Raw genomic sequence first — 19,587 nt, 5'->3', positions numbered from 1 at the left:
CACACAACAACACATTATTGAAAAACAAACACATAATATATTAACACATAACGTATTACCTAATACTACATAACACAATAAAACATCAAATAATGCTCTTTACAAATAAGACTGGTCACATAATTACATCATCCAAAAAATCATATCTAACAACAATAAAACAATATCCCTTCTAGTTTCAAATAGAATATGCTACTGTTAAGTTAGTATCCCGGATTAATCCATGACTCATGGCGAAATACATTATTGATGAGTGAAAACATTAGTTACAGACTTATAGTCCAAAGTTATTTTAATCAGTTAATATAAAAAAAAAATAGGCTCCAAACTGTAAAACAAAAAAAAGAATAAAAATTTATGATAACCTTTTTGATCAAATTATAATAACATATTATATCCCATAAAAATCTAAGGATTAGTATCACTATGAGCGATGTAAAATAAGTAAGATCACTAGATGAGAAACACAATAATAGGCCGTCCAGTTGAGCTAAAACGCAACAAAAGTAGATTAATTGATGTTAGAGCACCATTAACCGCCGTCCTTAAGTGAAGTGTTTAATAATTTTTGGATTTAATAAAAACTGAAAATATCCTATAAAATAAAAAATGCTATTTAAGAGGTGCTTAATTAACCGCGGTCTTTAAGTGGAGTGTTTATTAATTTTTGAATTTAACAAAAACATAAAACATCTTAATAAAATAAAAAATGCTACTTGAGAAGTGCTTAATTAAGTTGTTGAAGAAGTGGTGCTTAATCATTTATTAGTAAAAAATTGATTAAGCAATCCATAAGAGGTGCTAGGATCAAAGATGGCCTTGAGATGGGAACGAAGAGCGCACTGTAGTAGTCTCTAGCCTGCCAGGTCAGTCAGAACACAAAATGTGTTTATGTATATTTATACTTTAATGATTTTTAATTTGGGAAACTGATGGAACACAAAACGTATGGTCCATTAATAAGTGAATCACTGTTTAGCTAAAAGAAAAGCAGACTCGTCTTTCCAATCTTGAACACACAAACTCTCCGGTCACTATCTCTCTCTTTCTCTCTCACACACTACATTAGGGAATAAAGAGGCGTTTTTATCTTCTCAGGAATTAATAAAGTGGGTTCTGAGATTGCAAAACCTAATCCAAGATCCTCCCACTCAAAGAAAGGGTACATCTGTGAATCTGTTTCTTCTCTCCTTAAGCAGAACATTTCATGGATTCTTCTAGTCTTGTTCTTTCTTTTACCCCTTTGTGTTTTTGGATCTGATCTCTCTCTCTCTCTAGGGTTTCCTGAGAATATTATATAAAACCTCTTTAGCTAACCATCGTCCCACTTTGTTTCTTGGTTTAAATGCTGTTATGGGTAGGCAAGATTCAAGATCAGTAGTGAAGAAGATGGCGAGAGAAAAGAGAAGGATAAAGAAGATAGATAACATAACAGCGAGACAAGTTACTTTTTCTAAGAGAAGAAGGGGTATATTCAAGAAAGCTGGTGAACTTTCGGTTCTTTGTGATGCCGATGTTGCTCTCATCATCTTCTCCGCCACCGGCAAGCTATTCGAGTTCTCTAGCTCAAGGTATATCTACTTTCATGTTGTAGATCTTCTATTATTTTATTTTTTTCCAATTTTTGTTTTGTCTTATAGAGAAAATGGTTGGAGAGATGTTATTATGTCAAGATACGTAATTATATGAGATTTTTGGTTATTTTACTTGATAAATTATTCTCGGGCTTGGAGATATCATGTACGTAATCAACTCGTGTCACACACCGCATAATTCGATGATACTCCTTTGTAAGTAAATAATTAATTTTGTACATTTCCTATAAAAAAAATACTATTACTTATACATCTAACCATATTTCAACCAATAGAAAAATAAATTTTGCATAAAATTAATAAATTTTGCATTAAAAATCGAAAACGATATTTATTTTGTAACGAATTTTTTTTCTAAAACGACACTTAATATGAAACGGAAAGACTTAATATGAAACGGAAAGAGTATATTGGAACAGGAAAAAGAAAGATTCTGACGAACTTAAATTATTCTACTTCCTCTCATCCTTTTTCACTAGTAAAAATATATAAATTATAACTATTATCTCACACATTTTGTAACTACGTTGAAATTTACTGAAATATAAGTATGTGTTATTTACTTTTCATTAATTTTTATTTAAAGTTATGGTTAACTTTGTATAATCAGAAAGGGGAGAGTAGAATATAATAGTGTGGTTGTACTAACCTATGCAAGCATGTGCATATATAGATACATGGTACTTTCCACAATTAGAATGGATTTTTCTCATTATTTTATGTATTACAAAAGTCTTTTAACAATGTCACTTGGTATGATTGGGATTGAGTCTGAACCACTCGTTTATTTTATTGTGAGAAGCATATACATCTGAGAATGTAGCCATTTAATAAATATCTTCTGCACATGTTATGACGTGATGTCTACTTTTGATTTCCTTTTCTTTATGGGGGGACTAAAGACATGCTTCTAGTGTATTCCTTAGTTAACTAATTTCGCAAATTGCATATTTGGACAAAGAAAATGTTCATATGAAAGATGGATCGTTTGTTGAAACGTGTAGGATGAGAGATATATTGGGAAGGTATAATCTTCATGCAAGTAACATCAACAAAGTGATGGGTCTACCTTCTCCATATCACCAGGTATTCTCACTATCATTCACTCTTTTCCTTTCATCAAATAATTTTCTCTTAATATTCTCCAATATTCACTTGTTATGCGGTTTCTTTGAATTGTTTGGTGTAAGTCCAGAATTAGCGATATAGAAGGCATATCATAATTATCATCATTAAGCTCGAATCATTTAAATACTTAGTTTCACATATCAGTAATAGAACCTAAAAGTGTTGATTTTGCATCTAGCAGCTTGAAGATTGTAACCTCTCCCGACTAAGCCAGGAAGTTGAAGACAAAACCAAGCAGCTAAGGTATGGCATCATCCATATGTTTGCAACTTTTCATGTGTGGTTTTTATGTTTTGGGAATGATTTGTGAATGTTACATATAGGTTTTAGAATCTATTTCATCTAAAAACGAAGTCATTTCATTTCATGTGCAGATTCCTTGATGTTTTATTAATAGATTTTAAGAATGATTTCTTGAGTCCCGGAGAGTTTAATAGTTTGCAAATATGACTCATTATTCTCATATTTATTAAAATATTTGTAGCTATCAACATCTAGTATAGGACCTATAGGTGGATAAAACTTTTGTTTGATAGACATTATGAGCCGATATCTGGTTGGGTAATTTTTTGAATGAGAAAGCTACCATAATAGTTTAGGCGTTCTTAGATATTATAAGACATTAGTTTTTTCTTTTTCTTATCCGATGTGAGGTTCTTTTTAATAGAACATCCACATTATTATTAGCGTATGCGTATTGTGTGTGATGTGGGTCTAAGTCTTCTCCTGAAATTGAATATATAAAGACAAATGATTATTAGATATGTTGTATTCTAACGTAAAATAGAAAACTGAGAGGAGAGGATCTCGAAGGATTGAACTTAGAAGAGTTGCAGCGGCTGGAGAAAATGCTCGAATCCGGACTCAGCCGTGTGTCTGAGAAAAAGGTTCATTACTAGACATAGACTAATAGCATACATGTTTTCTTAATGTAGCACATATATGAAAAGGTGACATTGTTTGTTGTTGTTAACTAGGGAGAGTTTTTGATGAGCCAGATTTCTTCACTTGAGAAACGGGTTAGTACGTACAATTCATATTATCAAATGATATGATGATTAACTAAGCCTAGTTATATTAAGTATACCACATATTAATAACTGGAGTAAATACACGCAGGGATCGGAATTGGCGGATGAGAATAGGAGACTGAGGGAGAGAGTATGGCTCTATACATATTGTATATATAATTTAATATTTTTATAAGTAATACTAATAGGCCAATTGAATTTGATATAATATTAGGTAGTGACGACGATGGAAATGGCTAAAACGATGGCGTTAAAGGAGGCTGTGGAGACAGAGTCGGCGACCACAAATGTGTCAAGCTATGACAGTGGAGCTCCCCTTGAAGATGACTTCTCCGACACTTCTCTTAAACTTGGGTAAAACTGATTCCATTGTAAATACATTTTTAAGTTCTGTATGTTACTCATTTTGTGGATTTTTTTTTTGGGGGGTTAGGCTTCCATCTTGGGAATAATACGGCGAGGGAAGAGAGTGCGTGCAGGGTTGACTTCGATGGGATGAAACAAATTGCAAGTCTTCCTTTTCACTTTTTTTTATCCTTTGAATAAGTGTTGGAAAGATTTAGATGGGAGAAGAGTGAATTCTCATTGCATTGTGGAGACTGTGAGCAAGTTTCACATCGTGTTGTTGTCTTCTTTTTCGTTTTAAAACTTTTTTGCACCAAAGAAACATCGTTGGTTCTCGTCTTGTCTTGCACTTCTTTGTTGTCATACTTCTATTTATTTTTTCTTTTGGTACTTTATAGTGTTAAAGAGTCTAAAGACTGTTAGCAACCGACATGTTCTTTTAATGTTTCCCTAATTCTGTGTGTTTACACTGTGATTTCCATCTTCTAGGTCTGAATACCTTTTTTGTTTGTTTGTTGAAATATAATACGAATTGATCAACATTTACAGGGATTAACATATTTCGTAAAATTTTGTTATATATGTCCATGTTGCAACCTTATAATATTTGCGATAGGCCTGGAATTATTATCCGAGATCCGATCCGGATCCGCTCCAAAAATCCAAGGACTAGATTTGGAAAATGTTGGATCTGTTAAAACCGAATCTGGATCTGGATATCTTGATTTTTAGTTTGGATATCCGGATCCGTAATTTTTATTGATAATTATTTTTAAAATAGTAATATTTATATATAAAAATTAATTTTATTTATTATAATCATTTTATAATAGTATATAAATTTTATGTAAATTTTGTAATAGTATATACAGAAACAATTCAAAATCTTATATACATTTTTATTTTTAATTTATTGTTAATATTTTGATATATTTAAATATTATTTATTATTTATTTTAAAGATCCAAATCCGGATTCAGATATCCGTGGACATTGCAATTTTTAGAAGCATATCCGACATCCGTATATCTGGAAACCATGGATTCAGATATCTAAATAAAAATAATAAAAACATGGATGCACCGAGTGAAGGTTCCGGATACCTTAAAATTCGTCGGGTACCTGATCCGGACCTAATTTGTGATATGGACGAAATCAAATCTATATCTTTTTATCATTCTTGTATCGATCTTGTAAATAAAAATAAATTTCTGTGTGACATTTTTTTTATTTTTTTGGTTACAGTTAGTGATAAAATAAATGATCAATTGCAACTAAAAAATTGTATGTTTGTAACACACCCATTATTTAACACTGTAAATGACGACTACCTCCGCCCAACAAGTATCAACGGTGGCTTCTGTGTGGTAAGATTTGTATCGCTCTTCGGTAGATCTTATTCCCACCACCAGATTTCGAAAATTTAGATTTCTTCCGGAACTTTAGGATCAAAAGCATGCTCTGGAACACATACAAAAGCTTGATCCTTTATTCGCTCATTTCTGCTGAGTTTCCGACATACAAAATTGTCCAAAATGAAGCAACTTTAGCTATTGCAGAACCTTAATCAGTCGCAGAGGACATCATCCCTCGCTGGGGGTCTTCGTGCTCCTTTTCCCGATCTTCTCTTCGAATCTCTTCCGCCCTCTACATTCTTTGATGTGAGAGGTGAAGGAAGAAGCTCTGTGGCGTTTGCAGGAATGGTGCTCTTGATCGCAAGATTGTAAGTGTGTTTCTTTGTTCACAATGTGCAGTCGATTAGACAACAGGTGGAGTTATGGTCTCCCTTTCCTGATCAACCTTGGAAGCCTTGCACTCAACCTTACAAAGCACCTCGTAAGTTTCTTTACAAAAAACAAAGCTTTCTTCCTCTTTCATCGTTTTACATTATGTTTCTGTTGCCAAGATATTGAACGTCACCCTCCTCAAGGTAACAACTCTCTTCTGTTTACAGAGACTTTAAGTTGCCTGTTCCTTCTCAGATATATTCGACGTGGATCACTTTGCGTCCTAAAGACGAGGTGAGTATATTGTTACAGAGCTTCCAACACAGTACGCATGGAGTATTACGCTACAGGTATTAGAGCTACAAGGATCAAGACTGCGCCTACTCACGCCTCGGCAGACTGGTATGTGGAGAATCTCTTGCCTGTTGTTACCCTGAGGTTTGTGGCAAAATACCGCCAAGTGATTTGGCAAGGAAGGGTATTAAACTCACAGCTCACAGATGAGGAGCTAAGAAACAAAGATGAAGAGATCGGTTTACTCCTCTCAGCTTTAGGTTTCACTACCAACACCAAGTCTACGAAGCAAGAATCTCCACCCTGCGCAAACTCTTCCCGGTGATTGAAAACACAAGAAAAGCCTAGCCTCTGCGGAGGAGCTAGCTGAGGTAGAAGGGAAAGCTTCTGTAATGGCTGCAGTGGATTACTATGTGAGTATGAAGAGCGATATCTTCATCTCTGCGTCTCCAGGGAATATGCATAATGCCTTGCTGGCACATGGAGCGTACTTGAATCTCATGACCGTAAACCCAAACACGATACTTTTGGGACAGGTTTTAGTGAACAGGAGTATAGGTTGGTCTGAGTTTGAAGGAGCAGTTTTGAAAGGGCATAAGAACAGCCAAGGCCAGCTTCGTTTAAGAAAGTCTATTTACACTTATCCAGCTCCTGATTGTATGTGTAAAGTAGCTTAACCTTTCCTCCTCTGATTGTCCACAATCTTTACTGATTCTTTTCAGTCTAATCATATAATAATTTATAAAAGTTGTATTTTGTGGAAAAAATCATTCTTTAAAGAAAAGATTTTACTTTTGAGATTTACTAGTAGCTTTGCGGATTTGACCCTGTCTACCAAACCAAAATTTTCGGTTTTTGGTATATGTTCAGTTTAAAATTTGGTTCAATTTGGCAACTACAAAAGACCACTCAACCCTATTTGGACCAAACATAATTGTGTTTTTCAAAAAATAAAATAAAATAAAAATATAACTAAAACTAAAACTATACTAATTAGTTTTTAATCAAATTTCAAAATGAATTAATTAAACTAACCAAAATTTTGATCCAAACTAACTGAAATAACCAAAATTATAAATCAATTAAAATCAAACATTTAACATGAACTCGAAAACTTCAGTTAAATTCGGTGTAAACTCTCACTAGGCAGAGATTGTACTAAACCGAACCGAACTGAGTTTGTTTCCGTCCAATTGGGAACAATTATAAGCAAAACGAACTAAACCGAAAATCAAATAAACCAAACTAACCGAAGGAACAGAGACCCCACATGCCTTTTGAGCTTTGACAATGTTAAAAGAGAAGAAGAAGAAAGAGTTACGAAAAGGTCAGGGGCCCACACTCAGATTCAACTATCGCCGTTTAATTCAATCAGCCGTCTCTCAACCGTCATCTCCCTCCTCGATCTCTCCCGAATAATCCTCCATCCTTGGAGAGAGAGAGGCACATAGATAGAGCGACGGGAAAGATCCAATCTTTCTCAAATTCTTAGAAAGAAGATGAGCTCTGCTTTGTATGCCTCCGATTTGTTTAAGCAGCTCAGGTCAATCTTGGGTCCTTACCTAGGCGACTCTGTGTCGGACGACGTCGTTCTCGTGGTAGTAACCACGTCTTTGGCGCTGGTAGTTGGATTCGTGGTACTGCTATGGAGGAAAACGACGTCGGATCGGGGGCAAGAGCTGAAGCCTTTGATGATCCCCAAGTCTCTGATGGCTAAGGACGAGGACGATGACGTGGATTTGGGATCTGGGAAGGAGAGAGTCTCTATCTTCTTTGGTACTCAGACTGGAACAGCTGAAGGATTTGCTAAGGTAGTGTGTGTGACTATTTGCTGAAAAAAAAGCTGTGATTTTTATGATTCTGTGTTCTGTCGTGTGAGTTACAGTTGCGATTCAAAGGTGTAGTCTTTATGAGTTGGGTCATTTCAGAACATTTTTTATTTATTTTTCTTAGGCATTGGCAGAAGAGATCAAAGCGAGATATGAGAAAGCTGCAGTCAAAGTTATTGACTTGGTATGATCTACTTCACCTACCTGTGTGAGGCTAATTTTCATCGCTTGATTTGTTTTTTTTTTTTTATCTTATCTGGTCATGGTTTTAATTAGGATGATTATGCTGCTGATGACGACCAATATGAAGAAAAGATGAAGAAGGAAACTTTGGCTTTCTTTTGTATTGCTACGTATGACATATTTGAATCTGAATGTGACTTCTTTTGCTATATGCCCTTCTTGAGTTTGTTGGATTCATTTTTTTTTGACAATTTGTTTAGTTATGGAGATGGAGAGCCTACTGACAATGCTGCCAGATTTTACAAATGGTTTACCGAGGTTCTTTTTCCCTCAGATTTGATATGCTTTTAGTAGCTTTTTCCCAGGCGTCAATGTTTTTGTGTTTCATGTTTACAGGGAAATGAAGGGGATATAAGGCTTCAACAACTAACATATGGCGTGTTTGCTCTTGGTAATCGCCAATATGAACATTTTAATAAGGTAGTGTGCTAAGAAAATGTGTCTGCTTCTAGCTTATTGATTTTCTTCCAACCTTAACTGATTGTAATTTGATCTGGTGGAACAGATTGGGATAGTTCTTGATGAAGAGCTCTCTAAGAAAGGTACATTAGTATGTTTTCGTAGTTTTCAGCTCTTATCTAATGCTAGTATATATTGGAAAGAGACATGTTAACGTATGATGATAATGGTACTGGATGTTTTCTATTTTCCTGTCGGGTAATGTAATTATTGTCGTCAACATTCAATGCAGGTGCAAAGCGTCTTATTGAAGTTGGTCTAGGAGATGATGATCAGAGCATTGAGGATGATTTTAATGCCTGGTTTGTTTCTGATTCTCTGTCTTACGTTTGCTATTTTGAAAGATTAGTATAGAAGGGGAAGCTTCAGAGTTGGCTTGATCACCTTTACGCTGTATTATTCATGTTTTCTTGGATGGTTTGCAGGAAAGAATCGCTGTGGCCTGAGCTAGACAAGCTCCTCAGAGACGAGGATGATACAAGTGTGGTAACTCCTTATACAGCTGTTATTCCTGAATACCGGCTAGTAATTCATGATTCTAGTTTCGAATTTGAGAAATCAATGGACTCAAATGTTGCCAACGGAAATACTGCTATTGACATTCATCATCCTTGCAGGTATATGAAGCTCCGTGTAATAAATACAGTGTTATCTTTTTTTTGGTTGCATTCTAAATTTTGGTTCTTTTTGGAGAACAGAGCTAATGTAGCTGTGCAGAGAGAGCTTCACACACCAGAATCTGATCGGTCTTGTATTCATCTCGAGTTCGACATATCTGGCACTGGTATTACGTAAGTATTTAACACTGATCTGATGTTTTAGTTAATGGCAGATCGTTCACCCGTTTATAAAAATGAATGGCATTTCTGGGCAGATATGAAACAGGAGACCATGTAGGAGTATATGCTGAGAATCATGCTGAAATAGTTGAGGAAGCTGGGAAATTGCTTGGCCACTCTCTAGATTTAGTGTTTTCCGTACATACTGATAAGGAAGATGGCTCACCACGGGGAAGCTCGTTGCCGCCTCCCTTCCCTGGTCCATGCACACTTGGTACTGCTTTGGCAAAATACGCAGACCTTTTGAGCCCTCCTCGCAAGGTTATCTTGTACTATTTTTGAGATCAGCATCACATAGCTTTTGATTTTTTTAGTTGTTCCTAAATATTAAACTGTTCTTCTGGTTTCAGTCTGCGTTAGTTGCCTTGGCGGCCTATGCCACTGAACCAAGTGAAGCCGAGAAACTTAAGCACCTGACATCACCTGATGGAAAGGTTCTGAACCGGTGGTGGTGGTGTATATATATTATTCTCTTGGTGTTAAGTTTTCATGAGTTATCATCCTTTTGAGTTTTTCTTTTGGCTGTAGGATGAATACTCACAATGGATTGTTGCAAGCCAGAGAAGTCTTTTAGAGGTGATGTCTGCATTTCCATCTGCAAAAGCCCCACTAGGCGTGTTTTTTGCTGCAATAGCTCCTCGTCTACAACCTCGTTACTACTCCATCTCATCCTCGCCGAGGTGATTATTTGATTTTGAAATACCAATTGTTGGCAGAAGGAAAACTAGTCTTGAGCTTCTCTGTCGTCTAATACAGGTTAGCGCCAAACAGAGTTCATGTTACATGCGCACTAGTATACGGTCCAACTCCTACTGGTAGAATCCACAAAGGGTTATGTTCGACATGGATGAAGGTAATTTCTACCTTCCTTTTTACACTATCTTTCAGTTGCTTTTCGATTTTAACAGCTTTGAAAAATTCAGAATGCAGTTCCTGCGGAGAAAAGTAGTGAATGCAGTGGAGCACCAATATTTATTCGAGCATCTAATTTCAAACTACCATCCAACCCTTCGGTTCCAATCGTTATGGTGGGACCTGGGACTGGACTGGCACCTTTTAGAGGGTTTCTACAGGAAAGGATGGCACTAAAAGAAGATGGAGCTGAACTAGGTCCATCTTTGCTCTTCTTTGGGTGTAGAAACCGACGGATGGTGAGACCTTGATGCACCTTTTTCATCAGAATTGTCACCGTGTTGAGATTGAGATGCTGATACATTTATGACTTGCAGGACTTTATTTACGAGGATGAACTCAATAACTTCGTTGATCAAGGCGTGATCTCTGAGCTTATCGTGGCATTCTCTCGTGAGGGAGCACAGAAGGAGTATGTTCAACATAAGATGATAGAGAAGGTAAGCATATCCGGGGATGCATAGCATCAGGCTTTGGTAAAAGGGGAATGTATAGTAATCCCATTTCTATTTTGCTTTTCATTATGTGTTCAGGCTGCACAAGTTTGGAATCTAATAAAGGGAAAAGGTTATCTCTATGTATGTGGTGATGCTAAGGGCATGGCGAGAGATGTTCACAGGACTCTACATACCATTGTTCAGGAGCAGGTAATGGAATGAGTGTTCTGAAACAAGTGGTAGAATTGGGATTTTCTCTTGGTTAGATTTCCTGGAAGATTGATACCAACTATGTTTTTTTTTTATGTTTTACAAATCTCCAGGAAGGTGTGAGTTCATCAGAGGCAGAGGCTATAGTTAAGAAACTTCAAACTGAAGGAAGGTACCTGAGAGATGTATGGTGATTAATGATGTTTTTAGTTGGGAATCTCAGCTTCTTAGCTTTCTTAATACGAAGGCTGTTTTTTAACATTTAGATATTGACTTTTTATTTTCCTTTATGTTCTTATTATAGTCAAACACGAAAACTGAAAAGGTTTGTGTAAGTGTCTTTGTAAGGAACAAATTTGTAAGAGGGACGAAGAACTATACAGTCCAATAAATGAGTGAAGATGATTTTGGCTTCATGCTTTGTACTGTCTAATAGACATCATGAAGTATAACATATTTTATTGATAGGTTTCCACAACAATTGGATAATCAAAATCGTCACGGGTACACAACAATTGGATAATCACAACCCTGACCGAACACCAGGATTGCTAACCAGTCTACTCTCTAACTCGCACCTCCAAGATGACCATCATTCTCTTATGTGTCTCGCTAAGAACCTCGTTAAGAACCTCAACACCATCCATGGAACAATACCTGTTTGGAAAGATTCACAGGTGATATTTCCAGGCATCCTGATGGAGCTCAAGATGCTTGGATTTGGTGTTTCAAATTTGCTCAAGTTGTCATGATCAATTGCTTGGGTCATCGCTTGTAGCCTCATCTAGAGAAGCAGCAAGGTATTCAGCAAGGCTCTGCTGATTATTGCTGGGTTTGTGGGAAGCTTCTATTATCATAGGTTTCTTTGGTGCTATAGAATTGGGACGCCAAGCTTGACCTGTTGAGTTGCTGCTCGAAGTTACTGAACAACTCTTCCATAAGACTGGCTTAAGATACTTCCATGGATCTTCAGCCATGGAGTTGGAGTAAAACCGGTCTGCACCTTGTTCCATGTGTCTTCTTCCTCCACCTCTTCCAAAGCTTGTGTTGCGTCCTCGGCTTCTGCCTCTTGCTGAGCTAGGATATGTGTTTCCAGCCCAGTTGGAAGCTTGTCGTGGTCCGTATTGGGGAAACTGTGGAGCGGTATTGTTGTAGCTGCCTCCTCGGCCACCAAATCTATTATCCCCCATGTCATGGTTTCCTTGAGAGAATGGAAAAGAGCGAGGCACCCACTGAGGTGGACCTAAATGGTTAAAACGAGGAGGCGGAGGCCTGAAGTTGTCATTCCAAGGGACGGGTGAACCTCTGTGCGAGAGTGCCACGCCTCTTGGTTCGGTATGGAGATCATCACCACCGCAATGAGCTTCTTGAAAACCGCCATGATTGGCATGTGCCTGATAGTCACTGCCCAACGATCCTGTTAACAATTTTAGTGAAAGGATCAGAACTGGAACACTGTTTACGAAGACTTATCAGTGGACTACTTTATTTGGCCTCACAGGAATATAGCCAAAATGAAAACTAAGACCGACCCATTAACTATAAAGGATGTTGCAAAAGAAACAAGCACCTGGAACAGATGGTGGAAACTCCGGTGCTAGAGGCATCATTTGATAACTAGGAGGACATGAGATGTGTTCTTGCTTAGAAGTTTTGTTTCTTTTGAAACTAGAATAAGCAGACATTGGGTCGGTGTAGTAATCAAACCTTGGTGCTTCACAAGACTCCTGCTGGTGAGTAGATGTCTCAGCCAACGGATTTGAAAGGTGACCTCTGTTCATAGAGGTTTCAGGCTCTGTAGAACCATCATTTTGTGCAGCAGCGGCAGCAGCTTCCATTCGCATTGCTTTCAACATTTGTTTTCTTTTCTCTGAATCTTCCATTATAACTTTTAGCTTCAGAGCTAATCAACTACAAGATACAAAAGCATTATAAAAACACAAGCATACTGTAACACAGCACCCAACACTGTAAGACCCAACGAAAGATGTCTAAACCTAAAGTTTCAAACTTTACGGATACCCAAATTGGGAAAACTAAACTGAGATCGATGCAAACCTTTACAAGTTAAGCTTTCGTCAAAATCCTCACTTCCTCTTCGTCAAAGCTTGATATCAAATCCCTGAACTGAAAATAATAGAGACACAACAACCATGACAAAAGCCTCCAACATTTATAAAACCCGGTTCGTGATCATACCAAAAATATAAACCCGGTTAGTGATCGACCGTAATTTCAATTCGACCAGGTTGAAATCATGAAACCAGACCGGAATAAATTCTCGATTGAATAGCCTCTCTCTCTCTCTCGATTCGAAGCCGCGACGACTCTAGCCTCTCTCATCAACGCCGGAGAAGAAATGCACGGTCGTCCAAGGAAGGCTTACAAGCCAGAAGAGGAAGCAGCCTCCGCTGCTAAAGCCGTTAAGCTCCGATCTCTCCAGAATCAGTTCATGTCCAATCACCATGCCAAAATGTACAAACTTTCTCTCTCACTGATCAGATTGATTCAATCATCTGTTGCTTATCTGAATGTTCTGGGGTTTCTAGTTATACCAAGGAAGCTATTGACTTGAGCACGAAGCTCTTAGAGATCAATCCGGAGGCGTACACGGCTTGGAACTACCGTAAGCTCGCCGTAGAGGATACCCTTTCACGAGAAGAGTCTAATCAAGACTTGGTCAAGTCTGTTCTCGATGAAGAGCTTAAAGTGGTGAGCTTTCCTGTCCACTGATCTGGAATGTACATGTTCCACACAGCCATTCATGTAAAGGTTTGCACTTTATGCAAGTAGTTGATCGTTGGTTACTGTGGATTCTGTTCTGAGTTCAGGTAGAAAGTGCTTTGAGGCAGAACTTCAAGTCATACGGTGCTTGGCATCATCGAAAGTGGGTTTTGAGTAAAGGCCATTCCTCCGTAGGGAATGAGCTACGGCTTTTGGATAAGTTCCAGACCCTTGATTCCAGAAACTTTCACGCTTGGAACTATCGCAGGTGAAAATTTGTGGAATGCCAACGTTCTTTTAAAGTGCACTAGTGCGTTTTTCTAATCAAAGCTTTGCATATTCATGTCTTGTTGTTGTTTGACCAGGTTTGTTGTGGAGCTAACCAACAGGTCAAAAGAGGATGAGTTGAAGTATACAGAGGATATGATCAGTAAAGATTTCAGCAACTACTCTGCTTGGCATAATCGTAGGTACGCATGATATTATTTAGTTAAATATCTGATTTACATGTTCATATTCTTGTAAATATATTTATATTTTTTATTGTTTGAAATTCTGCAGCGTGCTACTTTCAAGTCTGCTTGCAAAGGCTGAGGGGTTCATGCCAAATGAGAAGATTCCTGACGAATATAAACTTGTACATGATGCTATCTTTACGGACGAAGATGACCAAAGTGGGTGGTTCTATCATCTTTGGCTTCTTGATCAAACTGTTAATGTGGAGACTCCTCTTCTCACTTCCTCATGGCCTTCACATGGTTCCTGTATCAATCTTTCTGGAGGAGCTGGGTGCTTGAATGACTCTTCTTCTTCTAAGCTCACTACTTTTTGTTCTGAGTCGGGTTCTTTTCCACTGATTCTTTACTTCGACCAAGCTGTTAGTGGAGTAAGCTCGTCTACTGTCACGGTTGATTCTGAACTGAGAGGAAATGAGGACCTTGTTTGGGAGCCAGTTTCGAATAAAAACTCTCGGGTGTCTTCTGTATGGGTTGCTCGTCTTAAATATATGAGTTCAGAGCCTTGCTTCCCCAAGGAATACACAGTGAAGGTCAGAATTGGGAACTCTCCAGGAATTGTTTCTTCCAGAGGATGTAACTTCAGCACTCCTTATGAGTTTGTCTTCACAGCGCATGTTCATGACACCGTCCGAGAAGATTCACAAGAAGTCGTTGTTTCATGGACGGATGGTTTCGATATTTGGGATGCACAGTCAAAAGATTTGAACTTTCTCGTCAACTTAGATCAACAGATGGGTTTGAAATGGCGTCAGGAAGCTATAGAGGAAGAGATTGAGTTATTTCGTGCATTGTCTGACAGGTATCCTATCTACTTTCTTGCTTTGATGGGGAAGATAAACTCTAGTCTTGAACTTTGTGTTCTTTTTTCCTGTTTAGCAAAATTGGAAAGCTCACTCTTGCAAGGCTTTTGATGGCTAAAGCTATGATATCGGAGAATGGTGTTAAGGGTGTTCACTATGAAGAAATTCTCGAGCTGTATAATGATCTAATGGTGCTGGATTCTTCGCACTATCATTACTACAAGGATGAGCACAGCGTAGCTTTACTCCACAAGGTACATGAGTCTTCTTTTTAACTGTGAATCACAAGTTGAGATTCAGCTATATAATTTTAGATGTTTCAAGTTCTATTTCATCATGCATACTACTCATAAAGAATGTTCATGCAGGTGACTTCAAGCACTGAATCCTTGTCGAGACACCTCTTTCGATACAGGGATATGAACAATTCTGTATGTCTCCGACTGAATAACTTATCGCTATCTCGGATAGCCTCTGTTAAGAAGTTGCTGTTTGTCCAAATGTTAGACCTAAGTCACAATGAGCTTCATTCAACTGAAGGTAAGTTTCTCAGAATGTCCTGTGTTTACATGCTTATGTTCTTGATTTGAACCGTTGCATCTGGGGTTTAATGGTGTGTATGTGCGTCTCAGGATTGGAGGCAATGCAACTCCTCTCTTGCCTAAACCTGAGTCACAACAGAATCCGGAGTTTTTCAGCACTGGACTCTCTAAGACATCTGAAACAGCTGAGAGTGTTGGATGTTTCACACAACAACATCGGTGAGCACTCGGTTGACACAACGAGGTACCTTTGTTCTTCACCCCTCTCTAATTCGGAGTGGACTGAGGATGAAGTTGGAAGACAGATGACTAGTCTGGTCACCAAATACTGGGATGCGTATTTTGTGTTAAGAGATTTGAACCTGAAACAGTTAGATATAGCAGGCAACATGATCGCAGGGGACGAGTTCTACACTTTGGTTCCGCAGGTTGTGCCAACGCTTGTATGGCTCAATGGCCACAGATTTAGATCATAGGCCAAGATTTTTAACTTAATTTATAGATCATCAACTCCCCAAAGCTATTTGGATTCTCTTGATGATGTGCTTTGTTTTTGTGGTTTGTTTCTCAACAGTCTTGTTATATGACTTTGTTTCTATACAACGACTGTGCACCATTTATTTACCACATTTTGTATTAATTATCTGTTTTATGTCCGTATTGTTGTTGTTAGTAGTAGATAAACTAATTAGTAGTCCCTAGCAGGGTTTTGTTGGTATATGGTACATGCATATGCACACACTCTATATAGGTTCCAACAATACTCCTATGTCAGGTAGAGGCAAATGTGAGAGATACTGTTGGAACCTAGCAATACTATTTTGTGGACAAGTAAGTGCTGAGTGTAAACCCAAACCCAGTAAGGAAAAGGCCCAGTGCAACAACAATAATCACTTGGTCTTCTGTTGTGTGGTTAGAAAGTTGCCAACTTGGAGGATGAGGATTCTTGTTTCCCATGTCCAAAGAGTTTCCGTGCTTCAACTTCATCTACTACTCTCAATCTCAAGCCATTCTCTGACACAGGTAAGAATCCAATCCAACACAAATATTTACCATTATTTCTTAACATGAAGATGCCCACAACTCAGATATTTTATGCTTTATGTGGTTTTGTTTTGGGTTGCCTATGTTCATCTCTCTGAGACGCCCAGTAAAATCTCTATGTTTATCATAACGTATCGAAATATACAACTGGTTTACTCTCAGTTATGGTTCTTTCAATGTATGCATTTGTGCATTTCTGATTAGTCTTTCTTTAGTGAGTTTGCGTTTACATGTTCTTTTTGTAACAAACACTTGCATTATTTCTCTCTAATATGGTTATTCTTTTGAATGTTTCCAGATTGTGGCAAAACTTGGATCAAATCATCCAATTGATCTGCTGTTGACACTCATTTTCAATGCAGAAGCAGAGCACTCTTCATCCGGAGTACCTAAGATTTGGCAACGGACTAGTGAAATCGATAGAAGCCAGTGCATTTCCTAGATGGATCAGTCGCAAAAATGAAGTCAGATTGTCGTTTCTAAGAGCTGAAGCTTCTTCTTCATCCATGACTATAATAAACAAAAGCTGCACGTGGAGAGCGAATAGCTTAGGACAGGAGATCCAAGCGGACTTGAGTGATGAAGACGAAGAAGATCTATGTCCGGTTGAGTGTGTCACTGAGTTCAAGACAGATGATGAACTTCTTAGAGTCCTGGAGAAAGCCAAGGAGACTAACACTTTGGTTGTGGTTGATTTCTATCGTCCTTCATGTGGTAGTTGTAAATACATAGAGCAGGGGTTCTCAAAGCTCTGCAAGCAATCTGGTGACCAAGAAGCTCCCGTTATCTTCCTTAAGCATAATGTGAGTATCCTTTTCAGTATGAATAAAACTTCATCCTGTTTACAACACTCCATCTTCTTGGCTGAGTAAGATTCATCAGTTGCTCAAATTATTTTGGCAGGTGATAGACGAATATGATGAACAATCTGAAGTCGCTGAAAGGCTCCGTATAAAGGTACGTAATCCCTCTTGCTATCTAACAATAACAATAACAAGAAGAGAGTTTTGATTTACTACAGTCTAATAATATCTACAGTCGGTTCCTCTCTTCCATTTCTATAAAAACGGAGTTCTGTTAGAAGCATTTGCAACTAGAGACAAGGAGAGGATTGACGCTTCTATAGTCAAATATACTTCCTCTGAATCTTCAAGCACATCGGAGTAAACCCCACATTTGGTTCTCTCTTTGAAATCATAGATAATGATGTAACCGATAGTGTTAAACAGCAGCAACATCCTCCCCAAAACTTGTTGTAAAGATGCCTAAACAGCTCTCATTCTTCTTGCAAGTATCATACTGAATAAGACAGATGCAACATTTTTTTTCTTTCTAATATGGTAATTTGATTTGAGATTCGGTTAAGGTTTCTATAATATATGTGATGATGAGAAGATACATTCATAGAGAAGAGCAACTAATACTATAAGAGTTTCTTCTATCTTCTGATTCTTATCACAGTATCTCGTGATTACCTAACATATTAGAGTTAACACCATTAGCAAGAGAAACCAAGGCAAAGAGTTCTTCGACAGTTGCAGGTTCATAGATCTGAGTTGTTAGCATCCGCATCACTCCCAAGCTCTCCCTACAGTATCAAACAATAATGAATGAAGCTTTCCCTTTTATGTGTACAACAAACCAGAGATACACATGGATAAAATGCTTACAGGTTCTATCATTGCCACCTGATTATCTTCTGTTTTCTTAGAGAGATCCCTCAATGTACCCTATAAAAATTTAACAATTTTAAAAACGTTAAAGGCACATAGTATATGTGAAAACAGAATGAGTAGATGATGCATTTATATCACTTTGTGGAGATTCATACGCACCCTGGAAACCCAAAAGAGTCCACATGCATTGCAGAGAGTTCTGGGGCCTGAAGGTCCACGTCGCATCATCGGTGTACATGTGGAACTAACGCCGCAATGAGTACACCTACACGTAAGACACGCTCATATTTAAAGAGCAAGAAAAAATTGAGCACTAATTGAAGAAGCAGTTAAGTGGCAGAGGCATAACGCACGATATCTCTGGACGGCCATCATCATGTGCGTTATCTTGATCTGTGCCCGAGTTATAAGCCCCATCAGCCGTCTTTGCAGAGGAGAATTGGCCTTTATTACGTGGCATTCTGGTAAAGACTAAACAAAGTCAGAGTTGTAGGAAAAGTGACAAATTCTATCTCTTGAAGATGAGATAGACACGTCATTTATTCTCAGTTAAAGCTAATTATGACACTAACCACGACTCAGTACTATCCCACTCAACTACAAACATATTCTCATGTATTATAACAAGCCAAGGACATTGAAACCTGTGCCACTGCATAATCACTTTCATAGTCGCCAAACTTAACAAAAATAGTGAAGTACTTTGGATTTTGCTAAGATTCCACTTGCAACAAAAGCTACATCAACACTAAGTGTACCCACCTAGGCTTAAGAAGTTGGTTAATAAGCTCAAACTGGTTTAAAAAAAAAAAAAAAAAATCAAAGAGCGGTTCGGATGTGTAGCACCTCAAATCTAGAATAATAACAACTAAAACAAGAGAATGAAAAATCTCCTGACCTTAAAGCCACTTCCTGGCGAACACCATATCTTACTTGGTTCGCAAAACATCTAGCACTCCTCTTCTTCCGAAACCTATCCAAGGACTGCGCCCGTTGCGGATGGCTACACCGGCTCTGATGTTCCACAACAGGCTAAACAAAAAGAAGGAAAAAGAAAAAAAACATAGATGAAGAAGGTGACCATTGTGTAAAACTTGAACACAAACAAACAGACAAACAACAAAAGTGGTTACCATATGATTCTGTTGAGCTATCTCCATCTCCTGCGGAGCAGTAGAACCACCCAATAACGACAACACAGCATCGACCTTACGAAATCAATTCCCCCCCCCCC

The 19,587-nt window shown here is 38.0% G+C and overlaps 5 protein-coding genes and 2 pseudogenes across 8 annotated transcripts; 5 read left to right on the top strand and 2 right to left on the bottom strand.

The window, feature by feature from the left end:
- Positions 1-972: 972 nt before the first annotated feature.
- Positions 973-4,526, top strand: LOC106301949 (MADS-box protein AGL24-like). 2 transcript variants are annotated; one of them, XM_013738441.1, is made up of 9 exons: positions 973-1,162; positions 1,362-1,571; positions 2,600-2,681; positions 2,905-2,966; positions 3,511-3,610; positions 3,701-3,742; positions 3,843-3,884; positions 3,969-4,108; positions 4,188-4,526. In XM_013738441.1, the coding sequence occupies exons 2-9, from the start codon at positions 1,390-1,392 to the stop codon at positions 4,204-4,206; spliced, it is 669 nt and encodes a 222-aa protein (XP_013593895.1). In that variant the 5' UTR covers positions 973-1,162; positions 1,362-1,389; the 3' UTR covers positions 4,207-4,526. The 2 variants fall into 2 exon arrangements, with proteins under 2 accessions (XP_013593895.1, XP_013593894.1); XM_013738440.1 differs by having other exon boundaries at positions 2,902-2,966.
- An 879-nt stretch (positions 4,527-5,405) lies between these two features.
- Positions 5,406-6,809, top strand: LOC106304749 (annotated as a pseudogene).
- A 633-nt stretch (positions 6,810-7,442) lies between these two features.
- Positions 7,443-11,463, top strand: LOC106306545 (NADPH--cytochrome P450 reductase 1). Its single transcript, XM_013743200.1, has 17 exons — positions 7,443-7,931; positions 8,074-8,133; positions 8,226-8,302; positions 8,393-8,450; positions 8,529-8,612; positions 8,698-8,734; positions 8,884-8,953; positions 9,077-9,268; positions 9,350-9,442; positions 9,526-9,751; positions 9,841-9,924; positions 10,019-10,170; positions 10,247-10,343; positions 10,414-10,641; positions 10,720-10,842; positions 10,936-11,049; positions 11,163-11,463. Exons 1-17 carry the CDS (start codon positions 7,620-7,622, stop codon positions 11,241-11,243), a joined length of 2,088 nt encoding a protein of 695 aa, XP_013598654.1. The 5' UTR covers positions 7,443-7,619; the 3' UTR covers positions 11,244-11,463.
- Positions 11,324-13,186, bottom strand: LOC106306546. 2 transcript variants are annotated; one of them, XM_013743202.1, is made up of 4 exons: positions 13,108-13,186; positions 12,757-12,960; positions 12,620-12,666; positions 11,324-12,466 (listed from the first exon to the last, which is right to left on the bottom strand). In XM_013743202.1, exons 2-4 carry the CDS (start codon positions 12,930-12,932, stop codon positions 11,802-11,804), a joined length of 888 nt encoding a protein of 295 aa, XP_013598656.1. In that variant the 5' UTR covers positions 12,933-12,960; positions 13,108-13,186; the 3' UTR covers positions 11,324-11,801. The 2 variants fall into 2 exon arrangements, with proteins under 2 accessions (XP_013598656.1, XP_013598655.1); XM_013743201.1 differs by having other exon boundaries at positions 12,620-12,960.
- Positions 13,187-13,339: 153 nt separating this feature from the next.
- Positions 13,340-16,273, top strand: LOC106301189 (geranylgeranyl transferase type-2 subunit alpha-like). Its single transcript, XM_013737536.1, has 8 exons — positions 13,340-13,524; positions 13,599-13,761; positions 13,881-14,041; positions 14,139-14,243; positions 14,335-15,090; positions 15,168-15,345; positions 15,460-15,631; positions 15,724-16,273. The coding sequence occupies exons 1-8, from the start codon at positions 13,409-13,411 to the stop codon at positions 16,107-16,109; spliced, it is 2,037 nt and encodes a 678-aa protein (XP_013592990.1). The 5' UTR covers positions 13,340-13,408; the 3' UTR covers positions 16,110-16,273.
- A 291-nt stretch (positions 16,274-16,564) lies between these two features.
- LOC106301445 (thioredoxin-like 4, chloroplastic) lies at positions 16,565-18,006 on the top strand. Of its 2 annotated transcripts, none has more exons than XM_013737843.1 (4): positions 16,565-16,656; positions 16,976-17,480; positions 17,581-17,634; positions 17,716-18,006. In XM_013737843.1, exons 2-4 carry the CDS (start codon positions 17,034-17,036, stop codon positions 17,842-17,844), a joined length of 630 nt encoding a protein of 209 aa, XP_013593297.1. In that variant the 5' UTR covers positions 16,565-16,656; positions 16,976-17,033; the 3' UTR covers positions 17,845-18,006. The 2 variants fall into 2 exon arrangements, with proteins under 2 accessions (XP_013593297.1, XP_013593298.1); XM_013737844.1 differs by lacking the exon at positions 16,565-16,656 and adding an exon at positions 16,664-16,855.
- An 80-nt stretch (positions 18,007-18,086) lies between these two features.
- LOC106301444 overlaps positions 18,087-19,587 on the bottom strand; it is a 2,053-nt pseudogene continuing 552 nt past the window's right edge.

Source organism: Brassica oleracea, chromosome C7 (assembly GCF_000695525.1).
Source record: "Brassica oleracea var. oleracea cultivar TO1000 chromosome C7, BOL, whole genome shotgun sequence".
Taxonomy (NCBI): domain Eukaryota; kingdom Viridiplantae; phylum Streptophyta; class Magnoliopsida; order Brassicales; family Brassicaceae; genus Brassica; species Brassica oleracea.
Note: the sequence above shows the minus strand (reverse complement) of the source record. Positions and strands in the feature narration are given on the sequence as shown.